Source organism: Protopterus annectens, chromosome 1.part1 (genome assembly GCF_019279795.1).
Source record: "Protopterus annectens isolate FY-2018-M chromosome 1.part1, PAN1.0, whole genome shotgun sequence".
In the NCBI taxonomy this organism is placed as follows: Eukaryota; Metazoa; Chordata; order Ceratodontiformes; family Protopteridae; genus Protopterus; species Protopterus annectens.
This window is the reverse complement of record NC_056726.1, coordinates 514,386,070-514,413,191: the sequence shown is the minus strand read 5'-3', so window position 1 is coordinate 514,413,191 and position 27,122 is coordinate 514,386,070. Positions and strand designations below refer to the sequence as shown.

General features: G+C 41.2%; 1 protein-coding gene across 1 annotated transcript in view; it reads left to right on the top strand.

Annotated features, from left to right (window-relative positions):
* The window catches only part of MTFR2 (mitochondrial fission regulator 2), a gene marked incomplete in the record, with an annotated part of 659,997 nt that overhangs the window by 428,605 nt on the left and 204,270 nt on the right, over positions 1-27,122 (top strand). The window contains 1 exon segment of the mRNA XM_044076367.1: positions 22,326-22,503. Within this exon segment, the coding sequence (XP_043932302.1) occupies positions 22,326-22,503 (178 nt within the window).

The following is a 27,122-nucleotide window of genomic DNA, read 5'->3' as shown; positions in this document are numbered from 1 at the left end:
CACTTGTCACTGGTCTGAAGTCGGATTTGGAGTCTGCTACTTTCACAGTGTGGGTTCTGTCAGTGAGCCAGTTGGCAACCCATCTTGTGACGTAGGGATTTATACCTAGTTTATTGATTTTATCTATAATTCCAGAGTGGGGGATGGTGTCAAAAGCCTTGGCAAGATCTAGATAGGCTAGGTGAACCACCTTACCCTTGTCTACGGCTTTGGTGACTGCTTCAAAGAAGTCTATCAGGTTTAGGAGACATGATCTGCCTTTTACAAACCCGAACTGGGTGGGATCCAGAGTTTGGAGATTACCAATGTCTTTGTTTGTAAGTTCCATGATACGTTCCATGGCCTTGCAGACCAGGCTCGTCAGGCTAATGGGGAGGTAGTTCCCGGGGTCCATGGTGGCCCCCCCTTGTGGAATGGGATAACCATTGCTGTGCGCCATTCAGCAGGCACAAAGCCTGAGGTGAGGCTATGCTTGAACATGGTACTTAGGTGGGGTGCCAGTTCGTTCTGTAGTTCATGTAGAACACAGCCTGGGATGTTGTCTGGTCCCATGGATGCTGTGTTCTTGGCTTTGGAGAGTGTGGTTTTTACCTATGCAGCCGTGATTACAGGAACTTTGCATTCTTCCGGTATAGAAATGGGCTCTTTAGGGGGTGGGGAGGGGGTAAAGTTAGCACTGAACCTATCTGCCAGGATGTTGGCAATATCAGTTGGGTCTGTATATTTAGTGCCATTGTGCTGTAACTCAGAGCAGATCTGAGTGTTGCTAATGAGATTCTTGACATAGCTATAGAATGCTTTGTGGTCATCTTTAGAATCAGTGGCGATTTTGTTTTGTAACTAGCTTTGGAGGATTTTATCAGGGATCGCAGCTTCTTACTGAGGCTGACCAGCGAGGTCCTCCACTCGTGGGATTTTACTCTCTTTTGCAAGAGATTCTCCCTTCTGTTGTAGTTTGTTTATGGCAGGGGACCACCAGATTGGCTTCCTTTTTTTGGAGGATAGCGTTTTGGTTCTGTTTGGGATAGCACGATCCATGCACTCATGTAAGTGCTAAGTGGTAAATCAGTTTGTAAGGTTATGTTATCTAAGTGGCTAAGAGATTGCATTATCTTTGTCTATAACAGGAAAAATCTCAAATTGGCAGCTTCAGTTAGAGCACACTCCACCAGAGCTGTGGCCACGTCCACTGTTTTTCACTCCAAAGCTTCCTTGGATGACATTTGTGCAGCAGCAACATGGGCTTCTCCTTATACCTTTATTACTGATTACAAAGTGGATATCGTCTGCGGGGGGGGGGGGGCCTCATTTGGTTCTATGTTGCTCAGGAATATCCTTCTGTAAGGCTTCCCGAGATTTAAGGTAGCTGGGGACTCTGTCCCATCAGTCAAGGATAAATGAAGATTGACAACATCAGATAAAGAAGTTATGTACTCACCATAACGTTCCATCTGTGTTGTCGATCTTCATTTATCCTTTACACCCCCCTCCTTCAGACTTCTTGAGGCTCTGACCACAGTCGAGGCTTTTGCTTCCTCCTGTATGATCTTGGACAAAGCCTCTTCAATGGTTATGCCATTACCTTTACCCAATTTGTTATTGCTGCAAACTTGATCTGAGGTATTTAGAAAAAGGCATTCTTGGTCGGAACTTTGCTCAGGAGTGTTTTTGGCTTGCACGAGCTGTTGTAACAGCTGAGCCGGTTCTGAGATTTGGAACGGAGTCCTCATCAGTTGAGGATAAATGAAGATCGAGAACACAAATGGAACGTTATGGTGAGTACTTAACTTCTTTTTTCTTATCTTTACTAAAGCTCTTCCTCAAGCGAGTCCCAACTTCTATATGTCCCTCCTTTGTAATGGTAACAGAAGAGCTGTAACTGTAAAATTCAAGCCCATGCCTCTTGGCATAACTTACTCCACTTGTATAATTTCATAAACAAAGTTTTATATATTTTCATTATGTATTTTTAAGGTAAAATCTTTCTCTCTTAAATCCCTCCTTTAGCCTGCCCATTGTAGTTTCTTCCCTATGTAACCGAAAAAATCATCCTTGGATACACATGTCCCTCTCCCCAACTATATTTTGAAGAGGGTAACTGTGTAGAATGATTTTCAAGTGTAAATAATAAAATCTAGGACTAGCGCCATTTTCCTTTCCAGTCTAGTGGTTTCTTCCCAAATCATTTTCTTTCATGACAGCAAGTGGCACACAACTTCACCTTACCTTCTTTTTGGTATTGTTCAATGATGGAAATCCATTAGTATGTTTTAAAATTACGTCATCTGATACTGGAGTGCTACTGCATGAGCGCATACTGTATATAAGGAACCAACTTAAAAAAAAGGGGGGGGGGTACATTGAAGAAGTAGCACCCTTCCTTTCCCTCCTTTCCTTGTTTCATCATAAAAAAGTTCCCTCTGGGAAATAGATTTTTCAGGGGACAAAAATAATGTGACTTGTGCAAGCAGGTTTGTATGTTGAAAAATTAAAACCAAACTATTGCATATTTCTAAATTGTTTATCGCATAGTTTCAATCCATAAAGTCCAGTGCTGCTGTGCGAACTATATATGTGCATGCCATTGCTTTCTACTCTTCTATTGCCTCTATGTCTTCTACAGTCTGTTTGCTGAACCTGTTCATTTACCTTCACCCGTAATTTCTTGTCTTCTTGCATCTTTCTTTTTTGTCCATTTTTTTTCTGGTAGAGTGGAAAAAAATGAATTGTATATTTGCTTACCTTGCCTCTGACTACTGTGCTTTGAGAAGACTGTCCATCTTCCCCTCTTGTCCTTGCATTCATGTATGAACTTTAGCAAGTCCTCAAATACCATCTCTAGTGCAAGGTAGATTTTATCTTTTGGGGAGTGCGGTGCTCAGAACACTGCTGGATGTATTCATTTGCATCTAAGATGTAATTGACTTGATTTTTTTTTATGGCTGAGATGAAATTGTCCCTTTGCTCCGTAGTAGTTGCAGAATAATCATTGTGCATGAAGATTTGGTCTTGACCTATTTTGAGTGTTTTTTCACAAGAGAGATAGAACCTGTGCTTTATGTGCAAATGCTTGGAATTAAACCAATATAGGTCTTGGTGATTTTTTTTTAATCCTGTTGTTGAGAGATATGTACAATGTACTCTGTCAAGTAAGATATTCAGCTTGGGCATATCAGTGCACGCACTAAGTACTTCTGCATAAACTTCATGTAATCATTGTCTTTTTCATTTTCTATTGGACTGCTGTAAATCTCTGTTGATCTTCTAATTGTACCATTTTCACCATGATTTCTTTCTGCACTGATGTTCATTCTGTCAGGTTTTCTTGTAATACCTCATCTTTTTGCTGCATCTTTATTTGATCGTCGCATCTGTTTAGTGTTTCTTCTAATTTCTCTGCATTTTTATTTGTACTAATATAATCTTTAAGTGCCACTGATTTTGAGAACTTCAGTATACATATTGTCTATTTTATCTTCTAGCATAGCTGCAGACGTTTTCTCTGTCCCTACTTCAGTGCAGTGATCATGGCATATGTAGAAGTTGTCAGTATGATCTTGCAAATACTCTTAAACTGTTCTTCTGGGTAATTTTTGAATCTGATCTCACTCTGACATTTGTGTATATCCATTATTTTTGTTTTTCCCTTTTTAAGATAGTCATTTCCTGGCTTTTTACAATGCTTTCACATTTCCTGACAGGAGAGCAATTTTCAGCCACCTTTTAACTTGTCGGTATACTGGATGTCCCCAAGCACTTCATTACATTTTTAAGAACATTTTACAGAAGAAATAGTCACCTGCTGCACAATCTGTTGCCCTTAAAAATGGACAGGATTTATAAAATATCATTGGATAGACAAGTCTTGTGTAACACATACTACCTTGATCCTGTCACTGGTTCCTTATCTATAGCCCATCAAAGTTGGAAACAATTTCCTCTGGCAACACTACTCTTTGATAATGATGCAAGGATTCAGTGTTACTAGGTAAAGATTGAGGAAGAATGTTTTGTATGTTTCAGAGATAACTACTGGGGAGAAGCTTCTGTATCTGGTATGTTAGCTGTTAGATTACTTAATTATTAGGATCACATGGAGACTACTGCTGTGATATAAGAGTTTAATATTTGGTCAACCAGCAGATGATTTATGTATCAAGAGAAAGGCAAAGACAGATTATCTTTTAAGGATGTAATTATACCCTGTTCTCCACAATACCAGAGGGATTATATTCATCATTAAAAAAATAAATAAATAATGGGAAAGGAGCTTTTTGTAATTTTCACCAGCAAAGGCCTTTTCAAAGGGGCGTGGTCCAGTAATAATCCAAAATCCACAGGAAGAGGAATATAGACAAACTAAAAGTTACTTCAACTTCCATATTTACCACTCCCTTTTCTACCCTTCTAGGTGGCAAATGTCAGAGCTTATGTACCTGTTTGTCAACAGATTAATGTAAACCAAGTGAGATCTACAATTGGTTCAACAAGGCTATACAATGGAATTTCTTCAGACAGCTCACAACCTCATCATGTACTCAATCTCAGCAACTAATGTGTCGTCTCTGTCAAAGAGAGCAATTCAGAAGGTTGTACATCATAAAAAGCAAGACTTTTATTCCACACTCTTAAGTACCAAAAAGGACAAGGCCAGATTTAGATCAAGCAAGCATCAGCAAGTTTATAAATGCAATCTTTCAGGATCATGACTTTGAAAACAGTAATTCCTTTTGTAATGAATTCTAATATGGAGACCTTGGATGTGGAAGTTGCTTATCTTCATATTCTAATGAGACATTTCCGGGAGAACAATAATTTAGGTTCCTAATAGCACATCGAAAAGGACGATGACCAGCAGACAGTGGTGTACTAACAAAATATATATCTTTTTATTATTCTGCTGGGTGCTGCACCTCATTGATGAAGGCTTGACATTAGAGCCGAAACCTGTTTGGATTGTGGACTGTAGAATTTCTGCCTTTTTATGTGCTTTATGGCATAATAAAGCGATATGTATTTTGTTAGTACACCACTGTCTGCTGGTCATCGTCTTTTTCATATTGCATTTTGAGACCTGGCAGTTGCCTTACGTGCAGGGACTGTGTTTGCTGCTCCTAATAGCACATCACCATTTTCAGTTTTCATCTCTGCTGTCTGGACTCTCCATAACTCCTGCAGTATTTTCCAAATGCTTGGATCCAGTGCTTGCTCACCCACAGAGCAAATTATTGCATTTTCTTTACTCATTCTTATTTATTTATTATTATATTTTTTTTTCCACAGCATTTCAGCGGATAATGCAGTAGGGGAACATTCCCTCCTAACATTCCATAAGTTTCTTGATTTAAATGACAGTGCCACTGGCATCAAGCAGAAGGAGCTTTGTTTCTTATAGTTTTGTTTGTCTGTCAGGCCTGTGGCATGGCTGATGTATTGGTATGATATCTGCCCCACTCATTCTTCTGTGGAAATTAACTTAGTAGGGTGCAGTGGTGCAAAAGTTTTATAAGGATGGCACAGTACTTGTGTAGGAAAGTCTGGGGAGCTCAGTTATACTTCCACATGGGAATGTAGAGGAGATTTTGGGATATCATCAGCCAGATTTGTTTGAATCATTCCATATTGCCATTCAAAGCAATATTGTAGGGGCATGGGAGCCAAGAGCAAAGTAAACCAACCCAATGCACATATAAACTGCTTCTTCACAGGGACTTGTATAGGTTGCCTTTTGGTTACTGCTTAATTGTCGTTTCATTCCACAGATGAAATGAGACCGCTTCAACTTTAGCTAATGTAGTTTAGCATTACACTTGACTATTAAGAATCATATGACGTATTGTCAGTGGTATAAATCCTGTCTTTTAACTTGGTGTTTGGAAAGTTTTGACCCTGAGTGGGATCAACAACCGTGCATGCTGGTTCATGTTGGACAGTATTACTTCTGGTTGTTTTTTGTACTCCATAGCCGGTGACTGCTAGGAGCTTTGAACATGCTGTATGAATGTCCACTGTCTGGAAAAAGAGCAAGATTCTACTACTTTCCTCTGTTCTGCACTTTAGATGGGGGTGGGTGGTGCATTGGTGTAGGATGGCCTTTTGAAGTATCTAAGCCTTTTCTTCCATTTCTACTGCTGTGAGGCACTTGTATCTAATTTAGGTTCTAGGACAGAAACCAATATAAAGTCATAACTGCAATAACATACTGGTGTTATTGCATTCAAACTAAACCTGATGCAGTTATCTGCTCTATGTTTTTTCCAAAGGGCCAAAAGCTGCCTGAAGTAGAGTTCTTTGGTGGTTCCATTTTAAAATGCAATATTGGGAGCCTCTCAGGTATGGAATAGTTCTCCAGAGTGAGACAGTTTGTTGTTTTGAGGTGATTGATTAGGAGTTTGGGGACACCTTTACTGCGGCTGACTCTCTGGGAGTTGTCTAATGCATCTCTTCCATGTTTGCATGATGAAGAAAGCTTCATAGACTGATGGCAGTGTGAAATGTGTCTTAAGATTCTCTAGCCTAGTTATAAGAGCAATATCTGTGTTTAGAGAGGTAGAATCATAAGTAGGTTGTCATGTGGTCCAGGAGGCCATTGTGGAGTCTTGCCTAATTCCACACTTGTTCCAGAACACCAGTGACTTGATCAGAGTCACATAGGCAAATAGACTGAGAGAATCAAACCCTGGTCAGCAAGAAGCAGCTCATTAAAAGCTCATAGCCTTAATTCCATGTGCTAACTACCATATCTGCAGTTGATCCCCTTTGTTCAAAATTCTGATGTGTGTGTATAATTACACACACACACATATTTGTACACAAGGCAACTTGTTGTCCTGGCTACTGTAGCTGGATGTACTACCGGCAATTTATATATGCATTGGGTTGGTTTGCTCTGCTGTTTGCTCTAAGTATTGGATTGAGTTTCAGAAACTGTCCCACAGTAAGCCTACCTGCTGCAGGGTAAGTTGCCTAGGTGTTTTTTCATCTGACGTCATGGTGAACACCATAATATCCTGTAGGTAGTTTTCAGGCTAATCTGTGTTTAGGCAGTATGCAGGTCTGCAAACAAAAGATTTGCAGCCTTTCTTTCCTTGGGAAGGTGTTTTAGTCTGAAGCAAGGGCATAGCTCTGCTTTAGGAGCTTTTGGCCCTTTGGAACAACCATAGATCAATGAATTGCGTCAGATTCATTTTGAATGCAGATGACACCAGTATATCACTGGAGTTATGATCTTATTTGGGTTTCTGTCTCCTTTTCACTTGGAATGGTTTCTCATTTATGGACTTGAATATAGTGCAGCGGTTAGCATTATAGCCTTACAGCGAGAGGTTCTCATGTTCACTTCTCGTTTGGGGTGCCTTCTGTGCAGAGTTTGCATGCCCTCCTTGCGGTCATGTGGGTTTCCTCCGGGTTCTCCGGTTTCCTCCCACATTCCAAAGGCATGCAGTATGTGGATTGGACACGCTCTAAACTGGCCGTAGGTGCAAGTGCATGGTACAGATGAACTACTGCAGCAGGGCTAGCCACTCGGTGATGTAAACTTTGGCATGAGTTGATTGTCGCTGTTAGGGTGACACTCCAACCCCATTGTGCAGAATGCGAAAAAGGGGTTGAAGATGGATGCATGAATAGATGGACTTAAATATGATCATGGCTGGATGGGGTATTATAGATTGTACTCCTTCATGGTATTGTGGTATAGTTTCTCGACTTTTGCACGTTGGGAGGTCTTATGGCATCACCTAGCATAGAATTTGCCATAATTCCTGCTTGTTTATTGTGGCAGAGCACACACACTGACCAAATGGGATACAGTGATCCACTGTGTCCCTACTGGCAGACTGACTGCTTAGTCACTGTCTGTGGTTCTTTGATACATAGTCTTGCTTAGGACTTTAGACTGTGCAGGATCGTGGACTTGATAGTTAATACTAAACCTTTGTGTAGACTACTGTTTTCAGGGCTGTGTTTTCCCCAAACCAGACACCCAGGGGGATTAAATTTTGACATGTTGAAGAAGACGAATTTCCTTGACACATACCGAAGTTTTGTACTTAACCATAGTGCTAGCTCTGCTGAGTGAAATCAGTCTTTATTAATCAACTTCTCTACAGTTTCCCTGTTTGGCTAGGAAAAGGTTTATGTCTTTTACCTGCTTTCTTGGCTTGGTCCGAAAATGGAAAGTGGAGGGAGAGGTGTAAGATATTGTGGGGAGGGGGGTGCTTATTTAGCATTGGAAAGTCATGTACACAGAGGTGAGTGTATACTGCACTGTATGTCTTATACGATAAGAAAGATTAGATTCTCCAAGCAGGTCTAGCATTATAATAAGTATATAACTTTTGTTTCCTTCACAGAATAGCTGGGCTTATTTTCCTTTATAGACCCAGGAGTTAGGTAATCTAGGAGGATCTCTGAACTCAACCATCACTATTTTTTGTTTTTTTTTATATATCAAGAAATCAGCTGAACTGGATGGAATGGCTTGTGAGGACAGCCCCTAGGCCTCTCGTATGGGAGGTGTACCAGACATGACCCAGTGAGCAGAGGCCCTGGGCATACAACTAGGGCATGTTGGAGAAAATATCTCTCTGCTTCTTGGCGATATCTGGGACCATGTAGGATGTGCTGGATAACATTGCTAGGGTTAGGGAAGTCTGGGTTACCTGGCTCAGCTTCTTGCCAACATGGCTTTCAAGAACACAAATTAAAAAATTAATGAATGTTCAGTGTTGCAAAGTCCAGTTTCAACATTTGTCAGTGAAGGTATACATAGGTTTGCTGTATTAGTCAGAGAAGCTGTTATAGATTGCTACTTTGTATATGGAATACCCTGTTTTGAGAAATGACTGCTAGTTCTACAGTGAGAACTTAATATAATCAGGTGGACGAAAATTCTTGGAATCTGCTACAGAATAAGTGATTTGTGCATAATCAAGCTCATTACTGAACCTGCTCAGCCCAACCTTAAGTCATGTCACCACTGCTTCCTCACCCTGCTAATAATCAGCCATCCCAACAGCATTAAAAATGCCACTGTACACTCCCCTTTCAGTGACCACTGTCCTATTGCCTTCAAGATCCACAGCATCACTCTGAAAAACAGTCCCTCAGACTAGACAAATTCAGACCCAAACTACACAACAGCTCCAAACTGGTTTCTCATCTCTCCACAGTAGACTGGCCTCCCATTTCATCTATCCAAAACCCTAATATTGCCGCTAAAGACCAAACCCATTATTTCCTCCAACTATAAAATACTTTCTTCCCACTTAATTACTAAGATCTCCAAATGCAGCCAAACAGATTGGCTTACTAAGAACTTAAAGAATCCCTTAGGCTATGTGATGCTGCCTGGCTGAAATGGAAACGAAACCCATCTGTAGACACCTGGAACAATTCACTTATGTAATTTCACTGAACAGGCCATTAGATAGTTATTTCCTCTGGTATGAACAGTCGTCATAAAGACAACTCAATAACAACAAAACAGTGCTACCTACCACATTTCCCCAAAGCACTTTTTGTGCAAGATCAACCTGATTACAGGACAGACTTGGCAAAAATAAACCCCAGGACTCCAATGTCAACAGTCCCATCTTTCACCCTTTAACTTTCTCAGTGAATTCAAATACCTGCCAACACTCCTACCAAATACCTGCACACTTGTAATCCCTACCTTCTTATCTCCCACAATTCTTCAAGCAAATTGCAGCTAAATATATTAAAATCCTTTTAGAGCAAATCTTCTTAGACAGACCCACAGGGTCTGAATGTCTTAGCCCCTTATCCTGATACAGCTTTAGAGAATTTATAGTCACCCATTCTCCATATTTACAACCTCTGTATCACTAACAATATCATGCCAACCATTTGGAAATCAGCATTAGTTACTCAATCCCACAAACCCTCTGACTTCTGCTTCATCTTCATCCCGCCAAATGTAGGCAAAATCCTTGAGAAAAATCCTTGCACAGTCCAGTATCATCCTATATGCAAAGTTATCACTTTCCCAAAAACAACATGGCTTCTGGTCTGGGAAAAGCACAGCTGCTCTTGGGACCATTAAAGAAGAAATATTGCTCAACGGTGACAAAGGCAACTTTACAAGGGCTTTATTCATTGTTCTCACTTGGTCCTTTGACCTGACTGACCACTTTATTCTACTCTGTCATATCTCTGAAATGAGTATTGGCACTCAAGCTACAGTCTAGTTCAAAGACTTGCTCAATATGAGGTCCTGTTTTCCACATCAGCTACCCTTACAGACTGGGTTCTACAAGGTTATTTTCTGGTCCTACTTCTGTTCTGTTTATTTTTATCAACAAACTACTACTGGATCTTCATGAACTTCAACTTATATGCAGACGACATGGTGAGTTATAGGTCTACCTTCAAACACAAATATTGCAGGTTCAGCTCCAGTAAGATCTTTTATTACCTATCTTCTAACTCATTTCAAAGAAGCTCCTATGTAATGCCAATGAAATTTGGAAACTACCAAAAACTCTCATAATGCCCCAGTATCAAGGACTACAACAACCACCAAATACACATAATCATCATTTAAATACCTTGGTATTTGGCTAGAATAGTCCCTAAACTTTCAGCTACACATTGAGAAAACTAGATCTAAAATTAAATGTTTTTTGTTCCGGGCCCATAAAATATCTCCATTCCTCTCCCCGCTGGTCAGATGTTATATGGGCAATGACATCCTTCTTTCCAGTTAGAATATATCTTGAATATGATAGCTGCTGCATCTAAAAAGAACACTAAATGTTCATCATTCTCACTGCTGCAGTAGTGGTGCATGTGTAGAAGGAAGCCAGACCCCTGTAAAGACGTGGACCATCATTATATCCTCTGCAGGATTTAACCCAAATAGCTATAAGCCACTACAGCAGTGAGTAATCTGAGCATGTACTATTATGGTAAGTGAAAATTAACACAACTGTACTTTCCTTTCAATCCATTGCAAACAACTTGGTGCTTCATAACAACTCCTCATGCTGGGATCACCACTAGAACAGTAAAAAAAAGCCAAATAGCTTCTCATCAAAGAGCTGCTGTCTTCCTAGGCTCACTGCTACCCCCACCCCTGTCTGCCAGACTGATTACCACCATCTCATGATGCACCCTCAGAAGTTCCTTGTTGCCTTGCTAGCACCTAAACTTCACTGCTTCTTTCTCCTAGCCCCATAAGTGTGGCAAGCCCTCCTTCCCTTCCTATTTTCAGAAACCTCTCCAGCTAAGCTAAATTCAGACATCAATTCAACGACTACCTTACCCTCCAAAGCAACTGCAAATACCTCCTCGTAGGCCACTTCACATAATGCCCACCAAACATATTCCGCAATTTAACTACATGATCTGAAACAAAGCGACTTCAGTACTAACTAGTTGTATAGTGAATACGTCCTTCTCTCTTTCTTAGTCTGTCATATTTTATTGATAAGCCTGTACTCTGCTGATCTCATCTACTCTTTAATTTAAACTTGTGTTCAATAGTTGTGCATATACATTGTAAGAAATTAATTTATTACTTTTGTATAACTTGTCTTAATTGTACCTGGGGCTAGGTCTGAAAATGCCCAGTTTTGATCAATACCTTATCCTGGCAAGCAAACTTAATTTCAGGAAACTAAAATCGGGTGTATCGACACTTGGTTGGCTGTTTGTAGCTTGAGTTCATCAGCCTAGTGTGCCACGAACTGATTTGTAAGAGGAGTTTCATTCTTTTCCATGAGCCTTTGGATTTGAAAGCAATTTCCACCAACTTCTTTATAGGTCAGATAGATGGGTCACATGTAAGGTTGGAATATGCCAGGAAGAGATCCTCTTTGTTAACCTGTATGACCCTAATCATAAGACCCCCAAGTTCTTTTCTGACAGTAGGTCCCATCTACATTATATTAACATCTTTAACTCCTTGTTCATGGGTTGGGGAGGTGATTTGATACTGAGCAGCAGCATACTTTATTTTGCCACCTTGTGGAGTAGAAAGACTTGTGGGGATTATTGTATTACTTCCTAAAGTTCTCTTCAGTTGTTGATTTGTATTCTATGGTCACAAAGTGCTCATTTAGCACATTTTCGTAATATTCTAGGAAGTGAGCTGTTAATGTTCATTATTAGATTATGTTTCCGTAGCATATGATTACAGTATGTGGGATGTATCCTTTTTGGGTGCCTTCCATATGCCCAAGGAAGTTTGAGGGTATGCTGGTATAAAAGCAGACATGGGTGCCAAAATGCAGATCTTTCTTGCCCTTGAAGATTTCAAACCGACTTTGTATTCACTGTATCTTCAGTATTTAGCAGTTGACTTGGTTAAACTTTTAGGCAGCTAAATACCACTTTGAGGACTCTCCTTCCTTTTCTGTGTAAAATTTGTGTGAAAACTGTCTTGTGTCTAGGCGAAAAGAGAAGTATCTACCTTATAGAGATTTTCCCAGACGCTTGTTTATGTTGTCTAGGGGGTTTATATGACATCTGGTATTGTGACATCGGTTTACTGTTAGAAGTCATCTTGGCAGCCTTAATAATATATTTCTTAAACAATGGCTTTTGGGGACTGTCTCAAGTTCTTTGGATAGCTTCCTTCTGACTCCTGAGAAAAGGAAATCATTAAGAGACTTCTGAAGTTGGTTTGCCTTTGACTTTTCTTCTCCAGTCCCCGGTGGATAACTTCACTGTGACGTTATTGGAGTACTTGGAACATCCACTGCATTCTTCTGACCACTCTTATTAATACCGGCAGCATGGAGTATAATTTTGAGTGCTTTGACTAGATACAAATAAGCTGTGAGATCAGAATGACTGCTGTTTACAGCCTGTGTGACCTTCTCAAAGAAGTTAACTAAATCGAGTAGGCAGGGTCTCCCTTGGACAAAACCAAACTGATGCTGGTCTAGCCTGATAAGGCTTTAGGTATTTTAGATCATGAGATCCAATACAATGGATTCCATTGCTTTGCAAATCAGAATAGCAAGGTTAATTTGTGTTATGTTTTCCAGGTCTGTGGTATGGCGGCTTTGAATAGGGGCATTATCGCTGCAGTTTGCCACACTTCAGGAACTAATCCTGCAGCTAAGCTCTGGTAAAGACATTAAGGAGGAGCTCCATGAGGGCATGCTAGGCAGTATTTGTTAGGCATCTACATAAATTTTCAAGCCTCATGAATGTAGTACTTCTGATTTCAGAGAGCACTTTCAGTGCATGTTTCTTTCTGATATTAGAAGGTGTAAGGAATTGGGGAATTTTTGGAATTAAGTCGGTTGCTTCGGGAGTAAAGCCTGCACTAAATTTGTTTTCTAGTATATTTGTTGTGTCTACAGGGTCTGAGTGAGTGGTGCCATTTTGGATTAAATTCAAAACATTGCTGGGTGTTATTTCGTAGTTTGTAATGTAAACAAAGATAAATTAGCTCTGTGAAGCCATTGGCAATTATAAGTTCATGGTTTGCCTTACTTGCCCTGAATAGTTTCTTACTGACATTCTTGAAGCAAGCATTAATATGAGGAATTTTAGATCTCGTATGATTTAAGAATAATTTTTTTTTCTGCTTAGTTAAGCTGATGGACCCCATGGTAGTTTTGTTCTCAAGTTCCTATTATATTTGGCCCTAGTAGGGATGGCCAGGTCTAGGCACTTATCTGTATAGTATTAGAATGCTTTTGTATAAATCAGTAACATTGATGGTCCTGTCTAGTGGTGATACAAGTGATTTTGGATAGCTCATCAACGTTTTAGGAAACTTGTTTGAAATATTTCGGTTCAAAATTATTAGAGATTTTTTAAAGAAAGGGTTACAAGATTATGATCAAATATAACCAGGAATGGAGAAGTTAGAGTAATTGTGCATGTAGTGACTGTATTAGTTAGGACCAGGTCAAAAATATTGTCTTCTGTATGGTTTGTTATCTTTGTTCCAGGGAATTTATATGATGTAGATGTGCTCCAATTTATTGACTACTAGTTGAAATCTTCCATAATAAAGATGTTTTGATAAGTTCAAGTACATTTAGAAATCTTGTTTTGTCATCCGGGCATGGAGAGTGTCTTGTAGCAGGCTATAAGTTGATAGTTTGTCTTGTTCAGGGGAAGTTGAAGTTCAGTGAGTTCAGTTTATGGGTCTATGGGAATCTATTTTGAGGTGCAGTCCTTGAGAAATGTAGAAACACTACCCCAGTTTCCATCAGGCAGACACACGGCACAGGTATGGGGTGTATGTGTGTGCTCTTTTTACACTGAAACCAAAGTCTCAGTAACTACACAAACACATATGCATTCAAGTTGAGTGGAAGCCTCAAGATTAGACAATTTTTTGTTTAAAACTTCTGGCATTGAGAAAAATCACCTTGCCCAGTTTAGGGCTGAAAATGGCTACATTGATATGCTTTGCAGTATGCCATTGACTTAAACACTGTGGTGGCAACAAGGACTTGAACCAGTATGCAGAAGTCTTGAAATGAGAGGTGCAGGCCGTCCTTGGCAAATTGTTGTACTGTACTGTCAATCCTCCTGTCCCATGCTGCAAGTACTAGACCCCCCCCCCCCCAAAACTGCACCAACTACTAAACCAATTTGTCGAGACTGATGTCTTTCTTTGTACCGGTATTGTTCTGTGTAGAAGGTTTCCACTAAGGACCATTATATTGCCTGCATTGGACACATGCGTGATAAGGTTTAACATGTCTCTGCAGTTCCATCAAGGTTTGTGCACCTCGAGCCATTCACACCACATGGGACACCACTATGCCTTAATCATATTTGTCTAGAAAAAGGGATTTTAAAGCCCTTGTTGAAGTCAGATCCTGGCACCAGACCCCCAACTGTAACCCTGTTTTTATCCATTCTGTAGTGTGAAGGCAGCATCTGACGAGTCACCAGTTACTAAGACATTACTGATGTTCTTCGTAGTCAGTGTTACAGTACTAATTCTTGGGTTTTCCTGTCATGCAGAAGTCCGCAATGACCCAGTTTCCAGAGTCTTTGCATCATCCCTAGCCGATGGATGTCTGAGGACTGATGTGGTATAAGAGGGTCATATCTTGGCACCATCTTCAGTTCTTTCTAGCCATGCAGTCCAAAGCCCTTCATCCTGTATACAGTATGATCACAGCCTAACAATTGGCTGTTTTCCCAGAGTGTCTTCTCTCTCCCAGTCGGATAAGTACTTCACTGGGGATTTTACTCTTCTAAATTAACATTTAAAAACGTTAACAATTGCTTGAAGTGTGGTAAGCAAATCCTACGTAAAGATTTTCACTCACTGTTTAGGGTCTCAGCACATGTCTCTAATTGTCCTGATTGTGTTACATTTTGAGCAAAGACCCTTTAACGTGAGGCCAATGTCCTGGCCAATTATATGGAGTCCTCCGTTTCAGTTTCCTTCATGTCTACGCAACCCCCCCAGCTTCTGCCAGCTTTGTTACGATTAAACACAAAGACAATAAATTCAAAGAAAAAAGACCAGATACAGCCGATATCTCAGCCCACACTGTCAAGTCTACCGATTCAGTTGAGGCACCTTAGCAGCCTCCTGGTCTGGCAAAGGATTTCTATCCCTGAACCATCTTGTGGGACCCTTTATGACGCCGCAATGGCTCCAGGCTTACCACTCGTTTCTTCCATGACATTCATCTCAGTGGGGTTTGAGGTTGCCCTGCAGGCCACAGCTTCTGATGTTCATGCTGCGGGTTCTGAGGGAGATGTCCTAACTTCCTCATCACTGGCAGCCAACAGCATCCACTGCATACTTTGACATCTACTTCCATCTCCTCAGTCCTCTGTCACTTCAGCTCAAACTGAAGCCCAAGACCTCTGGAAAATCACCCAGGACATCCTGGCGACACCCAGACTATTACCCTTGAAGCCTCATCATCCACAAAGCCTAGGGAGGTGGCCTTTCAAGAAGATTCACAATCCTCATACTCTGAGGACAAAGAGAAATAATCCTACTCTGAACACCTTGTAACCCAACCTTATCCGGTCTCTGACCCAGATGATACACTTTCATCTGCCTCTTTCCCAGAAGACCTGTCTTTCTGGGATACCCTTCATAAAATTAGAGGCTTTTAATTGGGAGGGCAACAATTCTCTCAAGCTCAGGCTCACTATAGGGAATTACTGATTTTATCTTCTCCTAGTCCACTAGCCATTTTCCCAGTGCATGTGATACTTGATGACATGTTTTGAAAACAACTCTTTTCACCCAAATTCTCTGTCACCTGCTCCCAGAAAATCTGACTGGTTTTAGAGTGCTTGACTCATACAAGCAACTTTACAAAAACCCTAAAGTAGATTCCTCAGCAGTTTCTACCACATCCACTAAAGGGATTCGAAAGGCTGCAACTAGACATTCCCTGCCTAATGACAAGGAAAACAAACTTGGGTAAGCTTGGCAAGAAGCTGTATACCTCTACTATCCTTTACACAAGGGTACTTAATTGGCAATTCTACATGGTGAAGTACTTAAAATCCTTCAGGACCAAATTATTACTAAATAAATTGTAAAATTATTGTTGTTAACATGTTTTGTAATAATTTGGAGCTTTTCTCCCTGGGATTCCTCTGAAAACAGACTTCTACCCAGTCGGATTTTCCTGGTAATCAAATGTCAGTAAATAAATTACTCAGGCAGAGATTGTTTTTAATAAAACCTTGTCTAGGGAAACTCAGGATATAGCTAGAGCAGCGTTTCAGGTTTCCAGACCCTCTTTAGAATGTAGGTATGTTGCACAGATGAATCATGTAGAGAAACAGCCACCGGCTAAGTCATTTGCAGACATGCATGGCTCAGGACTCAACCAGTCTCAGACCTCAAGGCAGAGCTACTGGATGCTTCTGTAGACGAGGAGTTCCTTTTCGGACCCCCAGCTGAAAAGGTGTTTGAAAAGCTGGACAAAAAAGGAAAAGTTAAAACAGTGAAAGAGTTTTGCCTGTCATATACATCTGGGTGTAATGTGAGCTAACCCTTCCAATCTCCACAATAGAGTTTCTCAGGATTTTTGGGTACATGTCTTGTTGCATACTTACAAAGCTACACATGAGAAAGTTGCAGTGGTTCCTTAAAAAACTCGTAGGAACAGCATTTTCGGCCCCTGGAAAGACTCATGCCTCTCCTTCCATGCCTAAAAAGCAGCTAATATGGTGGAACAACACAGTTTTACAGAACTCCGGCACAAACGTTTATCTGCCAGAGGCAGACAAGACCATCACTGTAGACAGCTCAGACATAGCTTGGGGGTCTCATCTGGGAACTATGAAGGTGCAGGGCATCTGGATCCCAGATCAGAGGAAGCTACATATCAACCAAAAAGAGCTGTTAGGCTTTTATGGCTAGTTAGATAGCTTTCACCAGAGCCTAACACCAGAAACTTTTACAGATTTGGACAGCTAACACCGCAATCATGGGGTACATAAACAAGGGCGAAGCCTTTCCTACTCCTTGTGCAGTCTTGCTATGAAGATCTGGCTGTTAGCACAAGACCTGAAAGTGACTATTATAGCATTCTTCATTCCAGGACAGAACAGTACCCTGGAGACTCCTTAAGCAGGGATCTAATGGACTCCAGTGAACAGATGCTGAAGAGGAAGACTGGTCTTAATCTTACAGTGAAGAATTCCCTCAATATATCCTTTTGTCTGCTATCAAAACAGACAACCTCAGAGGTTCTGGTGCAGAATCCAGTAGTCAAGGACATGGAAAATAGACACATTCCCATTCAAATGGACCAACCTGTTTCTGTATACCCTGCTACCCTTACCCCTGATTCCCAAGTTAGTGATAAAGACCAGGATGAGCCGACCAAGCATGATTCTCCTTTCCCCATACTGGCCGAGACAACACTGTTTTTCCCTCATTTTGAACCCTCAGCAAAGGAAGATTCCACCCTCTCCCACAGGAGAGCTCAGGGGCTCAGTATTCCACTTCCACCTAGCCATCGAAAAATCTACTACCACTCTGAGGTGCTAACCATCCTTAAGGAGGCAAAGAAACCCACCACAAGAAAATCATATCTAGTAAAATGGAAGAGATTCTCTAAATAATGCCATAGCACGAACACCAGCCCTCCTCATATAGACATCAGTTCAGTCCTGCAATACCTTTTGGGGGTGTTCAGACAGGGCCTTTCTTATTCTAGGATCAATGTGAATTCTTCTGCCATCTCAGCTTGTCTATCCCAAATTCCTCTAGTAAAAAGAAGTAATGTGGTGAGGGGATGCAAGCAGTTTTGTCTAAGTGGCTCTTAGATTTAGTTTGGTTTAAGTGCTAAAGATATGCTGTTTGTAGCCTGACTAGGAGTAGAGGAATGAATGTAACTAATTGCATTTTTTTATTTTTTTGTAAATACTATTCCCTACCACACTCTCACTTCCTTGCCAACCATCAGGTCTCTCCCTTCCTTGGGAGCCATTATATAAGCAAATATCAGGGGTTTTATGGAAAAGGGCCCAACTCTCTCCTTATGATTGACATAAGCACCCTCATCACTGCCGGGAGGCACTATTTGCCCTTCCCTGGCATGCTGGCATGGACATGCTCTCACCTAGGAATGCCAAGTACCATGCTCTGTGTTGTCATGCAAGCCTTGGATTACACAGGAGCAATTTAACCATCTGGTAGTACCATCTTCTCCCCCGAAAGGTGAGCCCAGTATGAGCTGCTCACTTCTTACCTCTGCCTTGGCTGTTCCAGCACCTATACCACTACTTGAATTCTGGTCATCTGGGTATTAATCTGAGCTTCTTCCCTCTATGCCGCAGAGCTAGGGCACTACATAAGTAAATTGGATAGATTAGCATGTAGATGAAAGTAGAGATTACATAATTTTAATGCTACACTGGAAGAGACTGTAGTGCTGCTCTGTCTGCAGGGAAAGTGGTTTAGTCGGGACGTTTTATTTAAGCATGGTTGAAGACCTAGGATAAGCCTGTCCATCGTCTTTAGTAAGTAGAACTTTGCTGTAGACTGATATTTCTCTCTGCACTAACTCAAAGATTTTCACAGGCTTTAGCTGCTCATCGACTCACATAGTGCTGAAGTGTACCCCTTTCCTTTTGATTTCCCTTACTGCTTAAAAAGTAAAGGCAGTTTTTTGGATGTACTGATTTTTCAAGTATTTTATCTTATATTTATCTCAGAATTCATGCCAGATTGTTCCAGTTTCTTTTTTTAGTTTATTGCTAAATTGTACAGTTCTAACTTCTGAGACTAGTTACTTTTATCTCCCTGCCCTTGTGGGCATATTCTCTGCCTTTTTAGGCAGAGTTTTACTGCTTTATGTCTGGTGTTTTGGGGAAAAAGTTTTGTTTCATGTATTCACTTAGAGCTAAGCATTGTGTGTGCATTTGGTGATGGTAGAGTATTTTTTGGCTTTATTTTTGATTTGATTTCAAGGTGGTATGGAATCCAAAGGATTTAAGTAGTGTACTAGTTGTGGATATAAAATCCCACCTCCACGATTAGCACAGTTTATACTTTGTTTGCTAAAGGGATCTGTATCATTCTCAGGCTTGCTGAATTTGCTAGCCCTTAAATAACAGAGTCCTTGAGACCTAAAACAAATAACTTGAAACTTAAAGATCTTTGTGAAGGAATCAATCATTGGAAGCATCTTTCTTTTCCAAGCAGTTCTTTAGAAAGACTAAGGGTAATTCCAAACATAGGCAGGTGGGGTTGTCCTCTTATTGTCTTCCCACATTTATTTAAGAAAACTTGGGCGAGAGGACAAGTAGTCTTCCTTCTCCTCTGAAGTTTTGAGGATGATTTTTGAAAATGGGTATAAAACTCTGTGGTTATGCTGTCAGATAGAGGAGTTCATAAGGTAATGAGAGCTGAGGGCTGACTGGTGTAAGGCAATGGAGAAGAAAAACACGTCTGGTAAACTGAACAGAAATCATGCACTGAATACAAACAGTACATTGAAAGTCTTCTAGTGCAGCTGTGCAGTGATACAGTTGTGTGTGTCACAGAGGAAGTAGGCAACGTGCATGCAAATAATGGCATGAAATTTGGAGGCAAACCATGAAATTAGTGTGAATAAATTAAAGCCAAGTACAGGCTAACAAAAAAGGCAGTTATAAAGTATATTACAATAAGCGAGTCGTAAGTCAGACAGACAGTGCACTAACTGTAGCATAAATAATAATACTCAGTACCTGATTTGACTATGGCAAGGGATCAATGTTATCCATCATGGCTTTGCGCAAGGACTTAAACAAAAAAAGGACTACACTACAAGTATGTGTGCGTTGCTGAAATTGAGAATAAATGGAAACAAAGGGCAGTAAAAACAGAAGGGACAGGTGTAATTCTGAAAAGGAAAAATGAGAAAAAAGGCACTAAACAAAGGACAAAGTGTAATTAGCATGGCACTGCAAGGGAGGATAGATGTTAGTCATAACCATCACAAAAATGCAGGGCAGTAAAAAGTAAACACAGGAATGCCACACCTCTCATGTTTACAGGAGCTGATATGTGCATACGCAGACAAGTGCTACAGCCAGGCAAGCATTCCGCTGATTATGCAGGTAAGTGAAAAAAGTACAATGAGTATCTAAATTCAGAAGCTGCAAAGGGGTCAAAACACTAGAATACAAGAATAACAAGGACACTATCGTTAGTTGTACACCATCTCTGCTAATAATTCAAAGACTATAAACAGCAGCAGTACTGCAGAGTAGCTAAGACTCCAACAATGAAACCCACTGTTTAAGAAAAAAACGATTACCATCTTAAATAAAGATAAATTGTTTGTGTTCTTACAAGTACCTAAATATTTATTTAGACAGGTAACGTAAAGGATAATAATCTTTGGCAAACCACAGTCCAGTTAACACATGGGGGGGGTACCGGGGTACCCTGAAAGCAGTTAGTGGCAGCTGAAGTCTATCTGAAGGTTAACTAGACAGGTACCCAGAAGATTACTTCTCATTATTTCTTCCCATATTCTTTTACTGACAGTCGTGGCAGTTCTGTATGAGCACTGACTTTTGGTTCAAAGATTGGGAAAATACCAGCTCCTGTGACATAGAGGGGGGTAATGCCATGCCTATGGCCAAGCTGGTCCAGGTTTGATTAGTGGCTCAGGTGTATGGTGGAGCTGCTAAGGACAGGATGGGCATGCCCATCTGGAATGAGGCTGTAGATTGCAATAATCCCTCAGTGGAGAGGTGATAGATAAGGTCCAGGAGGAGACATTCAGCTCAGCAAGCTTCTACTTGGTGGTAATCTTCATTTTCTGGTGCATGCACTTGAATGGAAGGTGTAGTGACCACTGCAGTATCACACTGGCAGCATGTCTGCACATGCAGGGGAGACGCATTAGGACTCAAATCACACTATTGTCATTGGATATTAGCAAGGGCACAAACCATTTTTGTGGCTGCCTGGATGGCTACTCCTCCAGTCACCTCTTGGCTCTGTATTTGGGAGTAGCCAGTGCGGGGAGGGGGGGTTAGAGAATGGACTCAAGACCAATAAGGTTGGCTTGATATTCGGCAGGCACAGTGATAAAAAGCATAGAGAAAAGAAAGAAAAGTGGACCATTATGTGCAGGTCAAAATCCTCATTACCATGATTCAAGAATTCATTGAGTATGACAAATATGCATTTGAGGAACATGTCAGTATACGAGTTGTTCCGCGTTTCTATAGATACTACATTCACTATGGTTTATGTGCAGCCATTTCTGACTTATTTACTTGTGAGTGCATTAATACGCCGGTACACAGGTTCTGGGCCTGTAGAAAGAATGTATAATCATAACCACTGCTTACAGTGTGACACAGTACGAGCATCTGCTCCATCATTCCTGCAATTAAACAAGTTCTCAAGGCATATTTTGCAGCTTCTAATGGTCATTTGTTATGGCAGCAAGTAAAACTGTCACATTTTGGTAGATTTCCTAGAGCTAACTTGAAATACTATGTTGTGCACAACTATTGTCATCAGGCGCCATGTCTTTGGAATTTTCTCACACTGTGGTTGAGAAAAATCTCCCATACTGGCAAGTTTTAAAAGGGTACTCAATATCTATTTTAAGCTGTGATTTGTATCTGCTATCAGATTTTATCATTATTTCTAAACCAACTTTGTTGACTTTAATCTACTTAAAAGAACATTCTTTTTATTGTACATTATTTGTCTGTAATGTTTGAATTGTATTTTATTGCCTCAGATATTATTTTTATTAGCAGTGAAATGCATCTGAATTTTAGCAAGTATCTGCAGAATGACAATGCATCTGTGAAATATACTGGAAGACACAGCCTAGTGATGAGCCACTCTCTCTCTGTTGTATTTTTCTGTTCTGCAGATCACCGGGAGGTACTCCAGTAAAGAGGAAGGATAAACGTGCTTCTCTTTCAGATCCAGCAGCACTCATTGCTGATGCTCTTAAGCGAAAGTTTGCACATACGTTTAATAATGATTCTACTGATACGGAAAATCAGTCTTTTGATCCTTCATCCTTTAGCAGTCCAGATACACCAAGGGTATTCTTTCATTTTTATAAATTACCTGCATGTCATTTTTGTTTAATGTGCTCCAGATATTGTTGAACTGCAAACAGTATTTAATGTGTGGCTTTCTTTTTCCAGGATTATCCCTTTTATTAAAGGTCTCCTTGGAGGCATCTTACATGTGTTCGCATTTTTTTTTCTAGAATTTTGCTTGTTTTCCCATGGGGACACTGTTCCCTGTGTACTTCCTGGACTTCTCATGCAAGTCTCCATGAAGTGACTATAAAATAATCATCCCGCAATTCGTAAATCAACATTCACATATTGTTTAGTTTATCATATTTCACTTTTAAGACAGTGCACTGAGTATTTCCAGGTTCATTGACAAGAATTATGTTAAACAGAGTAACACGCAAGTATTGCATGCAAAAACTGGCCGTTTACCTAAAATGCCACTAAAACTACAAATGTGATCTTGTCAGTTTTTCATCTCATCCTCACGTATGGGTCCAGATCCGATCTATCAGATCCGACTTGCCCATTACTAAGCTCGTGGCAACCAAAAAGCTCTTGGATACCTCCCCTTACCCACACTACATCTCTCCCAGTTACCTCAGATCTCATTTGCCTCTTTGCGAAGACGTTGTCCGATCAGCTAGCTCTTGGGTTATCAGGTCGTATTATTAAAAAAATTGTATGTATAGTCTATTTTATATATATTAGTGTATTTAGTCTCTTCCTTGTCTTTAAGAACCCTTCTTTTACAGTAGCTATTTTTTTTATTAGTTTACCTTCATTTTTCTCTCTTGCTCTCTCACTTTCCTGCCAGTAACTGTCTTTTTTATAGGTTACTTCCCTCCCCTTTTACAAGTATTTCCTTAACTGCTTTCATCAGTAGTTCTCCTTTTCTTCCTATTTCCATCTATTCCTGTTTTAAAAAAAAAATACTTTCCTCTCTTTTTCTCTGTTTTAGTCCTAAATGTGTATGTCTTTTCTGTCCGTATTCCTTGCATCATGGCAGAGAAACAATAAAAAACTGCTGGATTTAAAAAATGCTCAAAGTGCGGGGACAAGATTCCATTTAGTGCCTCGCACTCTGTGTGTGTTTATTGTCTTGGGTCCCTTCTGTTGCAAGAAGATTCTGCAATTTGCCATTCTTTCAACCACTGAGCTTTGGTTGAAAGAAAAAATAAGTTCATCTGCTTTTGAGGGGGCTGTTTCAGCCCATTCGAGCCCTGCTTCATCACTTTCTTCAAAATCCACCAACAGAGAAAAGAAGAGGCCTTCTTCTGCTCCAATGGAACCTTCAGAGCAGAGAGCAAAAATGTCAGAAGCTCCCAAGTTTGTGACTCAGTTGGAGCCTTCGGTGCCGATCACTACTGGGTTGGACCCAGCTTCTTTGGATCCGATTCCATCTAGTAAGAATAGGTCAGATCCGTTGATGTCAGAGCTAACAAGTCCTTTCAAGCCTATTTTGACACTACCAAGGACTCTGTACTCCCTGACATTTGATCTGGTTCCATTCAGGGTATCATCTTCCTTCTTTTCTGGACCAAGGTCCCCATCTGTGTCCTCTTCTTGTTCGACCAGGAGCCTTACTGAAGAAGATGTGGAACAGATGGTGCAGAAGATTTTGTGGGCGCAGGGCATTACTAAGTCCATCTCACCCTTGTGGTGCCAGGTCTGTTTAAACCATCTACTCCCCCTCTCCGACCTTCTCTGACTTTAGGGCAGGTTTCAGAGTTGTTGGATCCAATATGCCCAGAGTCTTTCTGCTGTGATCCAAAGATCTCCTCCTCCTCCTCCTCGGATTAGATCTTTGCTCGGAGCTCTTTGGCCTTTTCGGAGCCAGAGAGTTCCGAGAGCCACAGTGAGCCTTGTGAACCTCAAGTGTACTCTACTCCCAGGTCATGGGAGCAGTTGATGCACCTCGGGGCTGCGGTAAAGGTGAGCTTGGCTCCAGCTTTAAGCCCTGGCGAACTGCCTTTTGGAATGAAGATGAGCCCATCCCAAAAGCATGGCTTGTTGGAGCTGGAGTCCTCGTCCATTCAGGAGTGGTCAGTCTTTGGGGTTTTGGAGAGGGCTATAGCTGCCACTACATTTAGAAGTCACATGCCCCCCTCGGATCCGCAATCCCATCAAGATACCCTGCATTTGTCTTCTGGCCAGGATGTTCCATAGGGACAGTGGGACCTCAGGTGCCAGGATACCCATTTGGGTACCCCTGCCTCTTCCAATACCTCCCCAGACTACTCCACTGAGGAGGTCCCTAGGAAGAGACTTTACAAAAGGAAGCATTTGGACTCCATGGAGAAGTCAGCCATGGAAGACAACAGACCTCAACGAGGGAGAAGGAGGCCCATGATCACTTCCTGAGGATGTTTCCTTTGGGGAGATTCTGAAACAGAGAGGTGGCTGGCAGTCCAGTAATCCTTCACCTGAGGAATCTGTGTACCTGGTGGCCTTTGGTTCCCACCCATCTACTTCCTGGGTGACTGCCCACCGATGAGCTTCATATGTTTGATCTCTCTGCGGGCATGGGGGACCCTAGATTCCATCAAACCTATTCCCTGGAGACCAAATAAAGTAATCCCTGTTCTGTCTGACAAGGCCTTCTGGATGAAAGTTGTTGCAGTAGCTGCTATGGTCATGGCAGTGGTGACCAAGAAGCAACTTTCCGAGGAGAGTTCAACTATTCATCCTCCTAAGGATTCTACGATAATGAATAGATGTGAGAAGCGAGTGTTCTCTTCAGTGACCTCTGCCTTGCGATCACTGAATTATCATTCTCTTTTCACCAGTTACAAAGGGATCTGAGCAAGGAGCTTTCAGATATCCTTGAAGGCACGCAGTAGCTGAGGGAGCAAATAAGAATGTAGCTTCCCAGTTAACCACCCTACATTCTGTAGCTAACTCTTCCATGAGGCTCATTGCGCATGCAGCCTAAGGAACGAGTAGAGCGGTGGATTCTGGCATCTCTATGAGGAGGCATGCCTAGATGTGCCTTTGTGATTTTGCAGTGCCTTTTAAGTCTTTGTTCATCAACACACACCATTTGACAGCGCTTCTCTTTTTGGTCCCAAAGTCAAAGATATGCTATCCAGATGTGAGAAGGAAGGCAAGGCTCTTTCTGCCGTGGGTATATGTTTTTCGGCTCCTCAGAGACCTTATCCTAAGGGTCAGAGAGGCAGCAGAAAAATGTGGATCTGATGTTCATAGGTTCATAGGTGTGTACTAGGCCAACGGCCCTGGAACCTTTACAAGCCTAGCCCATAGAAGTGCCCTGGCTTCATGTTGTCAATCTTCATTCATTCTTGACTGATGGGTTCAGTTCCAAACCCTCGGAACTGACTCAGACATTATACAAAGCTTCTGCCAGCCAAAAACTCTCGAGCTAAGGCTCTTACCCATACTGCCTATCTTTCCATTACCCCAGATCTCGTTTGCCACATAGAAAATTGGACACGTTAGCCATTGCTGTCAGCTAAGTGCTCAAATGTTTTTGCTATTTAGCTATCTTTTCAACCTTTTTCTGTAGTATTTTCAACTGTAATAAGTTTGGTGTTTTGGTGCGAGTGACTATTTGAATCTTTTATCCCATTTTTTACCTCAAGGTACTTCTATTTTACCATTGTCTGTCTTCGGCTTGCCCTCCCCTCTTAACGTTGGTAAATCTTTGATACCATCATTGGTATCCTTTCTCCCTACCACTTCCTCCTCCTTTCTCTTTCCCCTTTTTTTGGGTAGTCTTTCTATACCATTGTTGGTATATTTAAAAAAAAAAAAAAAAGCTTTATCTTTATCTGTCCCTTTATCTTTGTGAGTGTCTGTGTGTGTGCCTTTTACTTGTTTAGACAAAATGGCAGAAAAACAAAAAGGAACATCCGGGTTTAAACAATGGAAAGACTGTGACAGAAAGATGGCCAATTCGGATGGGCATCTTTCATGCATCTATTGTGTGGATGTCCCCCATCTAGAAATGCAACCTCCATGTAAAGCCTGCAAGAGTTTTAGTGCTCGAACTCTTGCAGAAAGACGTCCTAAGCTAATTCTTAAGGGCTTATTGAGATGTCCTTTTGGTGAAGCTCTCTTTGAGGGAGGAGGCTTCAAAATCTCCAAAAACTGACTGTAAAAACCAGAGCCATTCAGTACCGTCTTCCCCTAAGGTACACAAATTCAAGACTCAAAAATCTCAGGTTCTAACTCCTTCCTTGGAACCGAAACCAAAAGTTCCAAAGATTGCGTTGACTTCTGCTCTAGCACCAAAACCGATAAAAATCTTCTACAGTGCCGTCTACCATTAAAAGTATCCAGACATCTTCAGTACAGACCATGTCTTTGACACCGACGACCTCACCAGCACCGATAGTTGCCACCTCTAATATTTTGCTTCCATCTTCACCTGCCAAACAACAGTCTGTGGTGCCAAAGGTCAAGATCCTATGTACCCACAGGACTAGATACTCCATTCAATAGACCCCTTATTGGGTCATCAGCCGAATCCCTTTGTTGAAATACCTGACTCTCCTTTGGGAATGTCTGTCCGTTCCTCCAGGAGTCTGTTGGAATTGGATGCAGTTAAATTAGTGGATCAGCTCTTGGCAGCCAGAGGCCTTCCTGCTCCCCTTCAGACCTCCCTTCCTCCCAGAGCT